This window comes from Vicia villosa, linkage group LG7 (genome assembly GCF_029867415.1).
Source record: "Vicia villosa cultivar HV-30 ecotype Madison, WI linkage group LG7, Vvil1.0, whole genome shotgun sequence".
Classification (NCBI taxonomy): domain Eukaryota; kingdom Viridiplantae; phylum Streptophyta; class Magnoliopsida; order Fabales; family Fabaceae; genus Vicia; species Vicia villosa.
The window spans coordinates 67,572,615-67,589,403 of NC_081186.1; the positions used below are offsets into that span (position 1 = coordinate 67,572,615).

Here is a 16,789-nt window from a genome sequence, read left to right on the forward strand (position 1 = left end):
TTCTTTTACCTTCTGCAATTTAATTCAACATCATTTTTTTTGGTAAAAGTGTTTTCTGTCAGCAAGTGATGTATTAATGGGATGAATAATTCTTGTCTAGAATTGAACGTGTAACTTGTTTTCTAACATAACTTTATCTATCATATTATAATTTTTTAATGCAATCTAAAAAGTTATCCGATAAGGTGTTGAAAAAACACTAAAGCCACATAAGATATAATAAACTCATTTTTTGAACAAACATTAACAACAACATTCATCAACAACAAGCCTTAAACAACATACAATTGTTATTAATAGCAACAACAACATCAACTCATAAGATGTGTCAGAAACATACCTGTCCTATAATGACATTCAAAATGAAAGGAAGATGAAGCTGAAGTGAGAGCAGCAAACACGTGTTAACTTTGAATGGATGTCAATCTAATTCTGGGTCTTTCACATAAGTTTACAGCGCTCACTTTAGCTTTATCCTCGTTAATTTTTTCATTAACCCATCCATACCTACAAGTCAAAACAAGCAGAAAGTTCAAACATTATGAAACAAACTATTGAAACGTAAATAATAGGTAAAAAGATTTTGAAACATAAATTATTATTAAGACAAACCTGTAAGGTAGAGATTTCCTAATATTTGAAGAAGAATAGTTCTCAACATAAGTTTGGGGTTTCAATACGAGTGAGACGAGTGACATAGATGTTAAGATTTTATTTTGAGAGAGACGAGTGAAATAGATATTAGGGTTTTCTTTTGAGAGATATGACTGTTATATACTAAAGTGGGAGATAATTTCGCTTATATATAAATATGTAACACCTTTCTTCATGGTAGATAAGAGGAACTATGATGAAATGATTGCACTTTACACCACGGTTGATTAAAAGAATTATGGTGATATACAAGGTCAAGCCAATTTTGTCACGATAAATGGAAAGTTATTGGTGCTGAGATTCAAACCCTTTCACTCCAGGTACATTTCATTACGGTTGTTAACAATGACATTAGTGAAATATCTCTCAGTAAACACAAAAAAAAAGCATGAAAACGAGTTATTACCACAGTTAATAGGAAGAGTGTTGTAATACTATGTTACGAAAAATCTTTTTGTAATAATGGGCTATTTAAAAGAATTACACCAATTGTAAATTTAAAAGACTTACATCAAATCTTAACGGTTAAAAGAATTGATCAAACGATCATATTAAATAAAATTAAAAAATATTAAAAAATATATGACCTATTCTTTCTCCTTAAAAAAATATATATACTAAGTTGTACTATCATACATTTGTTATTAAAAGAAAAAGAACTCATAACACTATTTATAATTTTTGACTTATTGAGTTATTATTGGAGACTTTTAGGTAGCACAAAAGAAAATGTCGTACAAATTTCAGAAGATATTTATGTAAGTAACAAAGAAGGAAAGTAAGATTCTTTATTAGCTATATTTGGGAAGAAACCCCCTTTCCTTTCTTGAAAATTCAGCCACACCATTCTAATCAGGTTTTCTCTTTCTTTCCTTTTCTTTCTCTCATTTTCTATCTTCCTCTCTATTCTTTCATCTTTTCTTTCTATTATTAGCAACAACATCTTTATTTATGCCTTCATTTCTCATCAAAATCATAACTCTTTTTGTTTATATTTCCTCTCATACATGATTTCATATACTATTCACCAGATCTGAAACTAGGGTTTTGGTCAATTTAGGTTGATTATTTTACATCATATATGAAATAAATCTCATTTTCTTAATCAAACTAAATGATTTATTTAAGTGTATTATTATTATTAGCTAGGTGAAATGAAATAATGAAATAATTTTGAATGTAGTAGAGAAAGATTAATCAATGGCTCGGCAGAAGATAAAGATAAAGAAAATAGATAATGCAACAGCAAGACAAGTAACATTTTCAAAGAGAAGAAGAGGGATCTTCAAGAAAGCTGAGGAGTTATCAGTGTTGTGTGATGCTGAAGTTGGTCTTATTATTTTCTCAACAACTGGGAAACTCTATGAATATGCCAGTTCAAGGTACGTACGGTTTATTAATTACATTACTATTTTGTACTTTTTGTCTTTCAAAAATAATAATAATAATAATAATAATAATAATAATAATAATAATAATAATAATAATAATAATAATAATAGTAATAATAGTTTATAATGCTATAGTTTAGAGTTTATAGTACTGATATGACTTGCTGGAAAATAGGGCTAGCTGCAAAGGTACACAGTATTTACTATGTAGATGGATTGTCTATTAAAAAAAAAAGAATATCAAATATATATAAATGGTGAAAAGAAATAGAATATTATATCATAACATTTAGATATGTATATTTTTCCTTTAAATAGTTGTGTATATATATTTTTAAAATAGAAAGAGAGTTTTAATACTAATACTTATTTTCTAAAATACTCAAATGAATTTCAACTACATCAATTGAGGTGAGTAATGTAAGTATGATGCTTCATCAAAATAGAAATATATTTTTAGTTTACAATTGTTGTGATTAACTCTTTTCATCCCTTATCATTTATCTAAATTCTTGCCAAAAAATCTTGTAATATCACATCAATCAAATCTTTCAAACTTAAGATCTAGCTTTGAAAACTTGGCTATTTAAGTTTGGATTTACTCTTCTATTACTAGTTATTAATCTAACCATTAGACTGAATTTGTTTAAAAGAAAATTCAATCCAATCCAATACATTTGTTTAAGTTTTTAATATTGTGAAACTAAATCACTCAAAAAATAATCTATAGGTCAAATCTGCATATAACTCTAAGATAAAATATGAATAAGTAATTTAAATATATTTATTTTTTATATAAGGTCAGATTTTTCAATAAATAAATAAAAAATAACATTAAATTTAAGGACTACCCAATATCCAAAATACCCAAAGGATGAATTTCTTTTAGTAATTATCTCTATTTCTTGTAAAGTGATAATAATAAAATGAGGCATGAAATCTCATCCAAAACAAAACTTTTTTATTCAAAAGTATAGAAAATCCTATAATGATATTTTCTTACCAAATTGAGACAATTGGAATATCTATTATGATATTGTCAATGGACAAGTCAGAAAAAGCCTTGATCATATGGCATCACAAGTTTTATCATGCTTCTTATAGATTATGATGTTGTTCTTGAAAGTTGCAAACGAAATTAACTTAGTTCAGCCCTAGGAGGTTTTTAGCCCAATCATACCTATAATCTATTTCAGCAGTGCATGCATGTGAAATCAAAAAAAGAACGAGAATGAGCAAGTTACCAACGCAATGGAGAGAAGTTTCAAATAAATAGTGGATTAGATTTTCAATATGGATAAAAGCTATGGCAATGCTTGAAAATAAAGAGAAATTGCTCTATAATCGCTTCTGAGTTCCCTCTTTTTGCATTCTATGTTTTTGCTATTTTGCATAAATGGAAATGTGAAGGTAGAGAAAAAGGCGCGAGTTACTTAAACATAAGCGTTCAAATTCCAATCTTTGGATTCAATCCGAACTTTGGAATTCATATTAGTTTGAAAATTACGTGTTCATGGTTCCATTCTAGATGTTATCTTTTATGTGCGTCCAGATTCCAATCTCTAGAATTGCTTAGCAAAGTATTTTGAAGGTTATTTCAAATTTCCAGATTTTTTTTTTCGTGTTTTAGTGCGTTCTAATTTTAAAATTTAAAATTAAGTGTTATTTTTGAAATTTCCTTAAAGTGCGTGAGTAACACATGAAGTGGGTTGAGCAAACCCCTAAATTTATAGCTTTATCATAGAATATAGCTTTATCATATAATATAGCTTTATCACATAATTTGTTTTGGTCTACTATATATATCACTCAACACATCTTTAGATTTGGCCAAAACTTGCATTCTTACCATTTCTAACACTAGTATAGAGAGCAAGGTTATCAAGATCAAGATCTTACCAAAGATCGGGAGAGAATAGCAAGATCGTAAAATATAAAATCGTAGTTAAGATCGAAAGATCCTACTCAATTATTTTTGTAAGATCGAGGGGGATAACAAAATCGTAAAACATAAGATCACAACAAAAATCATTATATCCTACTAAAATGAAAAAGAATAGTATATATTTAAAGTATTTTTTCATGATATATGTTAGTAGGCAAGTGTATTCGTGAGAAAATGACTCTTTCTCGTATTCTTTAGACATTTATGATTGAGATTTTATTGAACATTTGTTAATGTTTAGACATTAGGGACATATGTGGTCAATTACTAGTATTATCATAAGTCAAGTAGTTAAAACAAACCTTACCAGTGAGAAGTTTATTCTCTAAACCCTAAATCTAAAACTTCTTTTTAGAAGGCGCAAATTCATCCCCGCCTAACTGTAATTGTTGTGCCTATACATCTTGTTATTCTTCTCACCTTTTAATGGTGGTGGTCGGAAAACAGCCAATCACGGCTGAAGCTGGAAAAGATCACACAAAATGAAAGATTTTATTTGGTTTTTTTCACAATTTGGCTACAACACGCAATTCTACTTAAGACCCGGATCGTTGAGGGTGAGTGAGATCGTAAAATCTTAAGATTTTAAGATCTAGATCGAGATCTTGACAAGCATGATAGAGAGTATTAAAAAACCAATTGGCGCTAATCCTACCAACATTCATCAAATCAACTTAATATCCTTCCATCAAACTGAGTATTTATTGGATCCTTTGACCATTTCACCATTCAATATTCCATATTTATTGGATTAACTACAAAACGCAACATCATAGTTTTCAAATTTCTCAAATCTAAACTTCCAAATTCTTTATCCCAACTCACTAGTTCTTTAATTAACCCAAGACACACAATGAACTTACTCACCATCCCTCCCAGAAAAATACTTAAAATAACTTTCAAATTTATAGATGGAACTTTAAGGAATAGGAAAAAATAAAATAAATTAAAAGACAAACATAACAACTTTTATAAAAACAACGTGGAAGCCCATAGATAAATTCATATTTCTTTATCCATAAAACCTTCTTCTTCTTTGAAGACACTAAAGAGAGATAGGGATGAGGAACGACTTGCACGATTCAGGAGTAGTATTGTAAACTAAGTTGAAGTATTACATATTGTTTGTAAGACTGTAACCTTAATTTCAACACAAAAATAAAATGGGGCTATATATGCTCTATATTCGCAGAGGTAAACATTATTGTCTGAACTATATTATTAAATATCAATCATATTCATTTTCTTTATTTCGTCTCTGCAATCTTCTAAATTAGGTGTTGTTCTAACAATTGGTATTAGATGACAATTAGCTCGGTGCAAAATTTTAGGCGACAAGGTTTGATAGGGCGAGCAATTTAAGATTATGGAAAATAAGGTTTAAGGATTTGTTAGCTCAAAAAAGTTTACAGAAGGCACAATGTGAGACGAAATCAACCGACATGGAAGATACCGATTAGGCAGAGATGAAGGAGAAGGTCACGTGATTGATTCTCCTATGTGCTTTAGATGAAGTGATGTATCAATGCTGGACTTAACGGTGCCGAAGGAGGTTTGAGACTAATTATAGATTCAATATATGTCAAAGATGCTGATGAACAAATTGTTCGCGAAGTATTGACTATACAATTTGAAGATGTAGGAAGAATTTGATTTGCAACAACATGTCAATGTTTATATCATCATAATTATTGATATGGTGAGGCTTAGGGTAAAGATTGATGACACAAATAAGATAATTATTTTGTTGTGCTCATTATCAGATTCTTGTGATCACATAGTGAATACTTTTGTCTAGGGAAAAACATTATCAGTTTTGATGTGATTACTGCTACACTTTGTCTCATTTCAAAGGAAATAAAATGTATAGGAAGGAAATCAAGGCAATATTCTGTATGTGAAGAGGAGTCAAGCTCATGGACGGAGCAAAGGTAAAATAGGTTCTAGAAAAAAGATGTCTAAATCTAAGAATTTGAAAAGGGTCATGCTAACGTGTGCTCTTAGGGCACATATTAAGGATACTATAATTAGAAAAAAGTAAGTGTAATAAATTCATATTTAAAATTTCAAAAAATTGAATGCACACATTTCAAGATAATATTTCTATAACTAGTTTATTAACTTGTGACTTTGGGGCACACGTTAGCTTTTGCCATTTGAAAATTGTTGAGTGTTATAGTTGCAAAAAGATTAATCATTGGAAGAAGGATTGTCCAAAAAAAACATGGCTCATCCAGTTTTATAAATGTGTTTCAAGTTGATGATTCTAGCAGTGAAGAAGATATGTTGTGTGTTTCATCTAGCAAGTGTACGATTGTGTTGAATCTTGACTTTGGTTGTTCTTAACACATAACGACGCACCTGAAATGGTTCAATACATTAAATTTAGGTCATTTTGAATTTGTTTACCTAGGTGATGATAAGTCATGTATTATCATTGGAATGAGGCAAATCAAAATCGACATGGACGATGGTGGTATGAAAACATTCGATGGTGTTAGATATATCCTAAAATTAAGGAAGAACTTGAATTCCCTAGGTACTTGACAAGAAAATGCATTCTCTTATAGGTTTTATGGATATAGAGACATTAAGGAAGTTAGCAAGGGTGCCTTGACTATGATGAGAGCAAGGAGGATTGCAGGTAACATCTACAAACTATTGGGAAACATTGTTATAGTTGATGTTGCATTAGTTGAATCTGATAATGATGCAATCAAACTCTGGAATATGCGCTTGGATCATCTTAGCGAACTTGGGAGGATGAAAAATTATAAGAGGAAATATATAAGGGTGTTCATAGTTAGAAGATGGATTTGTGGAAGTATTCTGTACTTGAGAAAGAATGTCGTGCTCGGTTCAAGACCAGAAAACCAAGAAATAGAGGAAATTTAAGACTATGAATTCCAATGTGTGGGAGGCTACCAAAGAGGTTTCCCTGGGTAGTTCTAGGTATTTTGGGACTTTAATAGATAATTTTTCTTGAAAAGTTTGGGTTTATTTCTTAAATTAGAAATTTAACGTCTTTACCTAATTCAAGTTGTGGAAGATGGAGGTAAAGAATCAAACATGAAGAAAAATCAAGTATTTGCGGTTAGATAATGTGGCATAGTACAGTAATTCGAATTTCAAAAGGTTTTGTGAAGAATGTGGTATTCAAAGATATTTCTTAATGCGTAAGACACCATAACAAAATGGCGTGGCAAAGAGAATGAATAGGTCTCTAACTGGAAGGGCAAGATGTCTATTATTAAATGTTGGACTATCCAAAGGTTTTTAGGCAAAGGGAGTTAACACGACGTGTTATGTTAATAGTCAACACGTCACCACAAGCTTCATTGGAGGGGAAGGTTGTAGAATATGTATGGATAAGTATTCCTATTAATCTTGACAATTTAAGGATTTTTAGGTGTTTAGCTTATGTGTGTGTGTATATATATATAGATCTTTATTAGATATATATATATATATATATATATATATATATATATATATATATATATATATCTAATAAAGATCAAACCAAACTTGATCCAAAGTCGAATAAGTGTGTCTTCCTCGGCTACATAAAGAGGTGTGAAGGGATTCAAGTTATATGATTCGATTAAAAAGAAATGGTAATCAACATAAATGTTGTTTTTGACAAGCAATTAATGTTGAAGCAGTTAGTTACAACATAAGTTTTAGCATCTAAAGGAGAAACTTCTAGCAAATAGGCGTTTAGGTGAATGTTGATCCGCCACCAGTGAATAATATGTAGGTAGTGTCTGAACCATAATAGAAACAAGAATCTAATATTGAAATTGACCAAGGACCTGAAGTTTCATGTGGAGTACATGATTTTATTTTTGTATGAGCCAGGGAGCATCATTCAACCAAGCCACAAAAAAATATTGATATGAATACTTTGTAGCCTGTACACATCTTCCTAGTCCTAGAAACTCTTTCACCGTTCAAGAGGCTATAGATAGCCAGGAGAAAGATAAGTGGATGTGTGCAATAATGGAGAAGATGAAGTTCTTGAAGAAAAATCATACATGGGAGTTTGTTCATATTCTTAATGGGAAAAGAGGCACTGATTGTATGTGGGTGTTCAAGAGAAAATTATCAATAATAGAAAAAGAAGGGAGAAATTTCAAGGCTCGTCTTATAGAAAAGGGGTACTCACAATAGAATGTGATTGACTATGATGAGATTTTATCTTCTGTCTCCATGCATACATCTATTAGGCAATTGTTAGCCTCGGTAGCTAGTCGGGACATGCATTTAGAGCAGATGGAGATGAAGATAATATTTCTTTATGGTAATCTAGATAAGAAAATTTACATAAAGCCGTCAAAGGTTTTCAGCGACACTGGACATTGCAGGATAGTCTGTAGATTGAAGAATTCTTTGTAAGGTTTAAGAGAGTCTCCAAGGCAATGGTACTAGCGTTTTGATTCATACGTGTTTGAGATTGGCTATAGAAGGTGTGAGTATGACATTTGTGTTTAGATTAGAAACCTTGATAATGTTTCTTTTATATTCTTGTCACTCCAAAGGAAGATGCAGAAGCTAATTTTATGTTAAAGGTTAATTATGTCAGTGTTGTTGATTGTTTAATGTATGCTATGGTCTGCACTAAACCAACTCTGGCACAAGTTGTAAGACAAGTTTGTAAGTTTATTTCCAACCGGGAAAACATCATTGGGAAGCACTCAAGTGGATTTTCAAGTACTTTAATGGTACAACATGTCATGGTATCATGTTTAGAAGCAAACATGATGATCATTCAGTTGTAGGATATGTTGATTCAGAATATGCTGGTGATATGGATGATATAAGGCCTACAACATGTTATATCTTTATGTTAGTGAGAAGACCTATTTGTTGAAAATTATCTTTTCAATCCTTAGGGATCATGTCGACAACTAAAGTAAAGTACATGGTAACACCTTAAGCTTCCAAAGATGCTTTATAACTTACATGATTTGTGAGAGAATCAGGTGTTGAGCAAGGTGAAGTCGGGTTTCATTGTGATAGTTAGAGTGCCATTTATTTAGCAACAATCATGTGTATTATCCCAGGATCAAGCATATTACACTACTACGGAAAACCTATTTAACGGTCTAGGCGTTGTTATGTAGAGTGTTGTAGTAAATGTGTTACTTACAATCACGGTCCTAGGACCGTTGTTGTATTCTAAAAAGCGCATGCAACATCACAACGGTTAGTTCATCTAACCATTGTGATAGACCTAAAGGACCCAGGTTCGATACTAAACATCAACGTTTTATAATTTATATTATTCTGGTCAGTGTTCAATATACAACTACAATTAGGTGTTATAACCGCTGTCAAAACTTCCTTTGTTTTAAAAATGCAATAATGTGTTTTTCAAATTTTTCTCATTTTTTAACTTGTATCTATTATAACCATGTTAGAGAATTTAAAACAACCTATATTTTTGTTAACCATGCATAAAGAGCATAAATAACAGCTAACATTGTGCATCAAAAGCCAAAACTAATATTTACATTAAACACAAAATATGTTTAAGTCAAAAGTAATATTCACATCAATAAAGAATATAAGTCATTATCACATCTCAATAAATCAATCAGCAGAACCCTTAAGCACATTGTGGATATACGCCCAACGTTTACGAAGATCTACAAAGTCCTCAACGGGGAATGCTGTTTCGTCGTTAAACATTTACATAATAAAGAGCAAAAAAGTGAATATCATGCATGATAATAATTTAATAGTCAACTTATATATAATATATGTAAACATTTTATAATATATAAACCTTATCCCATGAATCAACAGTGCCGACAAGGGTATATTTAACATATGTTTCATGACATAATATCCACACTCGTATTTCCCTGGTAGTTTCCTCTTCTACAAATTTAAGCAATAATTACATCAATATAACCACACAGGAATGTAAATGAAAGAAACAGGTAATCGGGCCACTTACATTAGGCAAGAGCCATGTGGGCTTTCTTTTAACATTATGCATGATATTCACTTGTTGCACAACACCGTATATTGAAAATGAATTAAACATATTATACGATAAACTAATTAAAATGTCAAAGAAAATAGTAATATACACTTATCGATTAACAATATCTTTCATTTTCCTATCGAGTTTATAATGTAAGGCACACAGTGTAGTTATTGTATTCGTCCCAAATTTTATGATGATCAATTTTCAATGATCACTGAATAAACACGAGCATATATATAATTAGTATTTGCTAAAACAAAACTAAATATAGAATACATAAACATCAATTACAAAAAATGGATTTTGGATTTTTTTTCCCTCATGTAACCGTCTTTTCACGTACTCTTCAATGGATTTTGGATCATTATATTCCCATTGAATAAAAAATGGATCCAAGATTTCATAAGTACTCGATTTATTTAGCTCAATACAAACACCGTGAATGTACCTAAATGGTTAAAAAAATTAAAAAATTAAGGGAGGAAATAAAAAAATTATAATGTTCTATAATGACATGTATATAAACAATTATATACTTATGTGCTCCAAACTTGCAATATCGCTACGTCCAACCACTTATATCCACCGAGAAAATCCCTTACATCTTCAAGAATGTAATAGAAGAACTCCAGACATGGATAATATTCTAGATGAAGAGGTTGTGATGCATTCATCACCGCAACGTTAAAGTATAACATGGTGATTTCATTTGCGCTAAGGTCCATTGGCATTAACTCATTGCGGTTATATTCAGGGGGAAGGGGCTGAACAATTACTTTCTTTGGTGCTAGCACGACGTACACCACTTCTACTTGGAGTGTGATCATCATTATCATTATCATCACCATCAACATAATGTTGATCTTCATTTGTACGTTGCTCGATGTTGTTACTTAATCTCTAACATAAAACAAAATAAGCATAATATATATCATACATTTATGATAAAACACTAACATCTCAAACAAAGCACATGTTGAATATAACTATTCCAACTTATCAAACTTTTCCATATCTTTTTTTCGTCTTTCCCTCTCCTCTTCAAACATATCCTCCTTTGTTCTTCTAACTGCTTCTCAACATTCTCAATCTTTTGTCTTTGTGCAAGAAATTCCTGGCTTTCGATGCTTTTTGTTACTGAACCAAAGAATAACCTCATGCCGTCACCTTTTCCAACACCACAAACACGCACACCATGCTCATTTGTTCTGATAGCATCTACTAGTATATCATGTCGTGGTTTTGAAACAAATGTTCCTTCACGGGCCTCCTCGACCAACTTATCTTACACAACATGAACAACTTACATATATTATTTCCAAAGCATTTAAATAACAAATAACATAAGCAAAACAAATCATGCTTACCATTTTCTTAGCAACTACTCTTGTCGCATCTGAGGTGTATAGGACTGGCAATGAACCGAGCCAACTCAAAAATAGTTCGGAACTTGTTTCGATAATTAAATCGTTGAAGTAGGTTCATGAACCAAATAAGTTGAATATGAGCTAAAAACTAGGTTCTCTAACTAAATGAGCTAAATTTGAACTATATATAATTCGACTCGTTAGGTTCATGAGTCAACTCGATTATATAAGAGATGAATTATATTTTTTTTAAGAGTAAGTTTAAAGATTTGCTCCAAATCTTAGCCCTATATTTTCTTTTAATCCAACGATTTTAATTGATGATTTATATTCTCAATTGAGCAAAATATTTCTAAAACTAATAAAATAAAATCCCTTTCTATTTCTACATTATTTTGTATTACGGACCCAAGATATTTAAACCATGTGACTTGAGGGATAATATAGTCTCCAACTTTCACCTCTAGATTAGAAACACTTCTTCTTTTGTTGAACTTACATTCCATATACTCTGTCTTACTTCTTCTTATACAAAAACCAAGCGTTTCTAAAGCTCGTATCCAAGTTTTCAACCTCTCAATGAAATCCTCCTTCGACTCTCCAAGAATGACTTTATCATTTGAAAAAACCACGCATCTCGGTGCTAGCTCTTCGATGAGTTTCGTGAGTACATCCAAAATTAAGGTAAAAAGGTAGGGGCCATCATTTTGTATTACAGACTCAAGATATTTAAACCACGTGACTTGAGGGATAATATGGTCTCCAACTTTCACCTCTAGATTAGAAACACTTATTCTTTTGTTGAACTTACATTCCATATACTCTGTCTTACTAATGCTTAGGCAAAAACCATGTGCTTCTAAAGCTCGTATCCAAGTTTCCAACCTCTCAACTAAATCCTCCTTCGACTCTCTAAGAATGACTATATCATTTGAAAAAATCATGCATCTCTGTACTAGCTCTTGGATGAGTTCTGTGAGTACATCCAAAATTAAGGTAAAAAGGTAAGGGCTTAGGGTTTAACCTTGATGCAAACCAATTGTAATGAGAAAATTGTCTGTCTCTCCACCCCGAGTCCACACACTAGTCGAGATTCCTTCATACATATCTTGGATATGTCTAATATGTGCAATCCTAAACTCTTTCTTCTCTAGGGCTTTCTAGAAAATCTCTATAGGCACTCTATCATATGTCTTCTCCAAGTCAATAAAATTTAAGTGCAGGTATTGTAGGTCCATCTATTATTGCTCCATCACACGCCGTAACAAATAAATCGCTTCCATGGTCGAACTTCTAAATTTAAAACCAATTTGATTTTCAGTGACTTGAGTCTTTTTTCTTAATCTCCGTTCAATCACTCATTCTCATAACTTCTTGGTATGACTCATAAGTTTAATCCCCTTATAATTTGCACAATTTTGTATATACCCTTTGTTCTAATAGATTAAAATTAAAGTGTTTCTTCTACATTCATTCGACATGCTCTTAGACCTCATAATTTCATTAAAGAGTTTGGTGAGCCACTTAATACCTTTATTTCCAAGAATTTTCCACACTTTAATATGTATGTTGTCTAGTCCAATTGCCTTACTGTTACTCATTCTTTTCAACTCTTCCTTTACCTCTTGTTTCTGAAATCGATGGTAGTAATTATAGTTATGATCCTCTTCTTTAATGCTAGAGTCCATATCCTTCATTAAATAGGTTGTAGAAAACGTCTTCCACTTACCCTTTATATCTTTTTACCGACTCTACATTCTTCATCTTTAACACACTTGACTTGACCCATATCTCTAATCTTTCTTTCTCTTCCCTTAGAAAGCCTATATATAGATTTTTCCCCTTCATTGGTTCCTAGATATTAGTATAATCCGTCAAAATCGTGGAATCTTGTTTCACTCACCGTCTTTTTGGTCTCATTCTTAGCTTTCTGGTACTTTTCCCAAGTTTTGGCGTTTTTACACCTAGAGCACTCTTTAAAACAATCATTTTTTACTAAAAATTTACCGAGGACATTTTCATTCCACCACCATGATTATTTACCCCTGGGTTCAAAACCTCTTGATTCACCCAACGCCACTTTAACCATTTTTCAATCTCTTAAACCATCTTATTCCACGTACCATTTACACTTTCTTGTGATTGCGTAAACCCTCCTTCCAATACAAGAATAATGCACTGTGTTATGCATTTGTGATGTCGCCAAAAGTGTTATCCTCATGTTACACAAAATTGGATTAACCATAACTCGAATTCAAAATTGAAATATCAATTTTGGAATTTAGGCATCCTAAGCTATTGAAGCCTCAGACCCATTAATCGACAAGTTAATAATGGAAGCCACACTAGTTATCATACCCCAAGGAAAAGTGAAGGTATTAGAACTTACTGGCTATACCAATCACAAGCAATGAATTCAACCTCATACTAAATATACTCTTTGGAAGAGTCAAATAATCCATTACTTAATACTTCACACTAAGTTTTTTAACATGATGGAATGTTGTAAGGGTTATTAATTTAACATCCTTTCCCAACATGTTTATTTATAGTTTTTATCATGCTTAACCTTTACCTCTTATATTTGTCATCTTTACTAATTATTATTTTTGGTTTGATAAAGTATGAAGGACATAATTACAAGGTATACTCAGCACTCCCAACAAAACAACAAATTGGACAAACCTCTACAATTGCAGGTAAAGTATTAAAAACAATTAAGTTTAATATATATTTTTCTAATATATATCTTTCATTTATTTTTGTTTCTTAATTTCAGGTAGAGAAAAGCTTGTCAGCTGAATTGCAAAAGGAATTTGCTGATAAAACCCAACAACTAAGGTTTCACAATTTTCTTAAACTGAAAGATTTAAAATTAAATTTAAGATAAAACACAAAATTAAAAATATTTAAGTTTTGTGCATAAAATTCTTATTTCTTTGTATTTTCACCAGGGGACTGAAAGGAGAAGATTTTGAAGGGTTAAACATGGAGGGGTTGCAGCAATTGGAGAGGACACTTGAAACAGGACTCAAGCGTGTGATTGAGATGAAGGTATGTGTATATAATCAGGATTGTAGGCTCTATATAGATTATTCACGGTTTAACTATGGCAAAATTTAATAATTGTTTTATTACTCACGGTTTAAGTGATAAATATTTTATGAGATTTTTATTTAGCCGAAGTTTAACCGTGTCAAATTTTGAATCTTGTGCGATCATCTGTTTTGCACGACCTGAAAAACGGACCTGATCAATTCTGTGTATAATATATGATTTCTTGTGTGTGTGATTGCTTTATAATTACTAAAGATACTAATGATAAATCATATAATCTTTAAATTCAGGAAAAGAAAATTATGAATGAGATTGGTGCACTTCAGATAAAGGTTTGTTTGAAACTGTTGTTCATCTGATAATAATATTATGAGATCTATATTTGAATATTTTATTTCTATAAACAAGTTTCTTTGCATTGTTTGACCATGTGCCAAAAAAGAGTGTCCAGTTAGAAGAGGAGAACAATAATTTAAAGCAAAAGGTATGAGAACTAAGAATTTCATCGTTTCATTTTAATATTCATATGATATTTTCTTTGATTTTGACATTTCCATGGTTTCTCTCAGATGGTTATGCTATTTAAGGGAAAAAATCCTCTCTTGGGGGACTTGGATGTTACTACCATGCAGGAAATAGTCTCATGTGAGTCCATGAATAATGTATGCAGCTGCAATAGTGGACATTCTCTTGAAGATGATTCCTCTGATACTTCTCTTAGGTTAGGGTAAGCAACCTATGACATTCCCGAATCCGGTTGCTCCCTAGCCGTTTATAGTCAATGTATGTGACACTGACACTTTAGATCGATGTGTGTCTGACTCTGACACGACACTGACACCTGTGTCTAGTATCTGTGTCAGGTCATGTGTCGATGCTTCATAGAATTCGTTCTATCTTTTCAGGTTGCCATTTCCTAAATTGAATGGTGATGAGGGAGCAATGAGGAATGGACTCTAACTTCTTGTAAGTGAAATTTTGGTTTGCTTTTCCAAATCATGACTATGATTTGTGATGGTAACTGACCCGGTTTAAATTGTTTTTTTTCATCAGGTGGAAGCAATAACTTCTTATATATGAAGCTGAAATAACTTTCTATATAAGTTAAATCAAATATATATATTAACTTCATGTTGTATGTGTGTAAAGTTTAGAACATGTATCTCTAACCTGTTGTGCACTCTAAACAATTTGTTTAGGAAGTTTGTTTTTCTGATATCCTAGAAGAAGATTAAGCCAAACTTTGTTTATCGGAATTGCAAAAAGTTGGTAAAGTTAAATGTAAACTTCATAAAATTAACAAACTTTAAATTTAAACTCTTAATTAAAAATTATTTGTGATGGAAAAAGTATGCGACTATAGAGTAGTTATAGTTCGGTTTTATTGATTCGTTATGATTTTTTTTACATTAGAATTTCAATGTTATATACACTAATTCAGATTAGAAAAATACCCCTAATGATGGATCATCGTTTCATTAAAATCTTGGGAAAGAGAAAGTGTTTCGTGCAATATATTTCAGATGGCTTTTGCATTCATTTGTTTTTAATATAAAACAAAAAAATAATTAGTTAAATAAAATAATATACAGTGAAAAACACAAACCTTAAACACAATTTATTTTCTACTCTTGCAATCCATCATAAAAAATTTTACCAAACTTTTTATGCTTTAAAGTTTTCATGTTATATGTTTCATTAACAAATTTAATATTCAGAATGCTTTATATTTCAGATTAGAAAAATACCCCTAATGATGGATCATCGTTTCATTAAAATCTTGGGAAAGAGAAAGTGTTTCGTGCAATATATTTCAGATGGCTTTTGCATTCATTTGTTTTTAATATAAAACAAAAAAATAATTAGTTAAATAAAATAATATACAGTGAAAAACACAAACCTTAAACACAATTTATTTTCTACTCTTGCAATCCATCATAAAATTTTTTACCAAACTTTTTATGCTTTAAAGTTTTCATTATATATGTTTAATTAACAAATTTAATATTTAGAATGCTTTATTATATATATATATATATATATATATATATATATATATATATATATATATATATATATATATATATATATATATATATATATATATATTATTAATTAAAGTTGTTAAGTCATTGAAATAAATTTTGGAGCCAAAACTAAGGTTAATTTATTCTTTGTCAATATTGATTTGTTTTTATTTCAAACAATTTAATAATCATAGTTGTTAAATATTAATTTATTTTAATATATTATTTAATTAAATAAAAATATTATTACATCTCTACTCCTATAATTTTTAGGAATCACTCTCCACTCTCTCAAACTAATCTCCATTATCTCTAACCAATATTCACCCTATATATTTGTATTACATTCA

The 16,789-nt window shown here is 30.8% G+C and overlaps 1 protein-coding gene across 6 annotated transcripts; it reads left to right on the forward strand.

Annotated features, from left to right (window-relative positions):
* The first annotated feature begins 1,353 nt into the window (after nt 1-1,353).
* Nucleotides 1,354-15,610, forward strand: LOC131620668 (MADS-box protein AGL24-like). 6 transcript variants are annotated; one of them, XR_009289245.1, is made up of 10 exons: nt 1,354-1,510; nt 1,838-2,036; nt 13,979-14,054; nt 14,135-14,196; nt 14,310-14,409; nt 14,703-14,744; nt 14,855-14,896; nt 14,982-15,195; nt 15,318-15,378; nt 15,466-15,610. XR_009289245.1 is itself a non-coding variant. In XM_058891801.1 (10 exons), exons 2-9 carry the CDS (start codon nt 1,855-1,857, stop codon nt 15,370-15,372), a joined length of 717 nt encoding a protein of 238 aa, XP_058747784.1. In that variant the 5' UTR covers nt 1,354-1,510; nt 1,838-1,854; the 3' UTR covers nt 15,373-15,378; nt 15,466-15,610. The 6 variants fall into 6 exon arrangements, 4 of the variants coding, with proteins under 4 accessions (XP_058747784.1, XP_058747785.1, XP_058747786.1 ...); XR_009289244.1 differs by having other exon boundaries at nt 14,982-15,139; nt 15,264-15,378; XM_058891801.1 differs by having other exon boundaries at nt 14,982-15,139.
* The last annotated feature ends 1,179 nt before the right edge of the window (nt 15,611-16,789 follow it).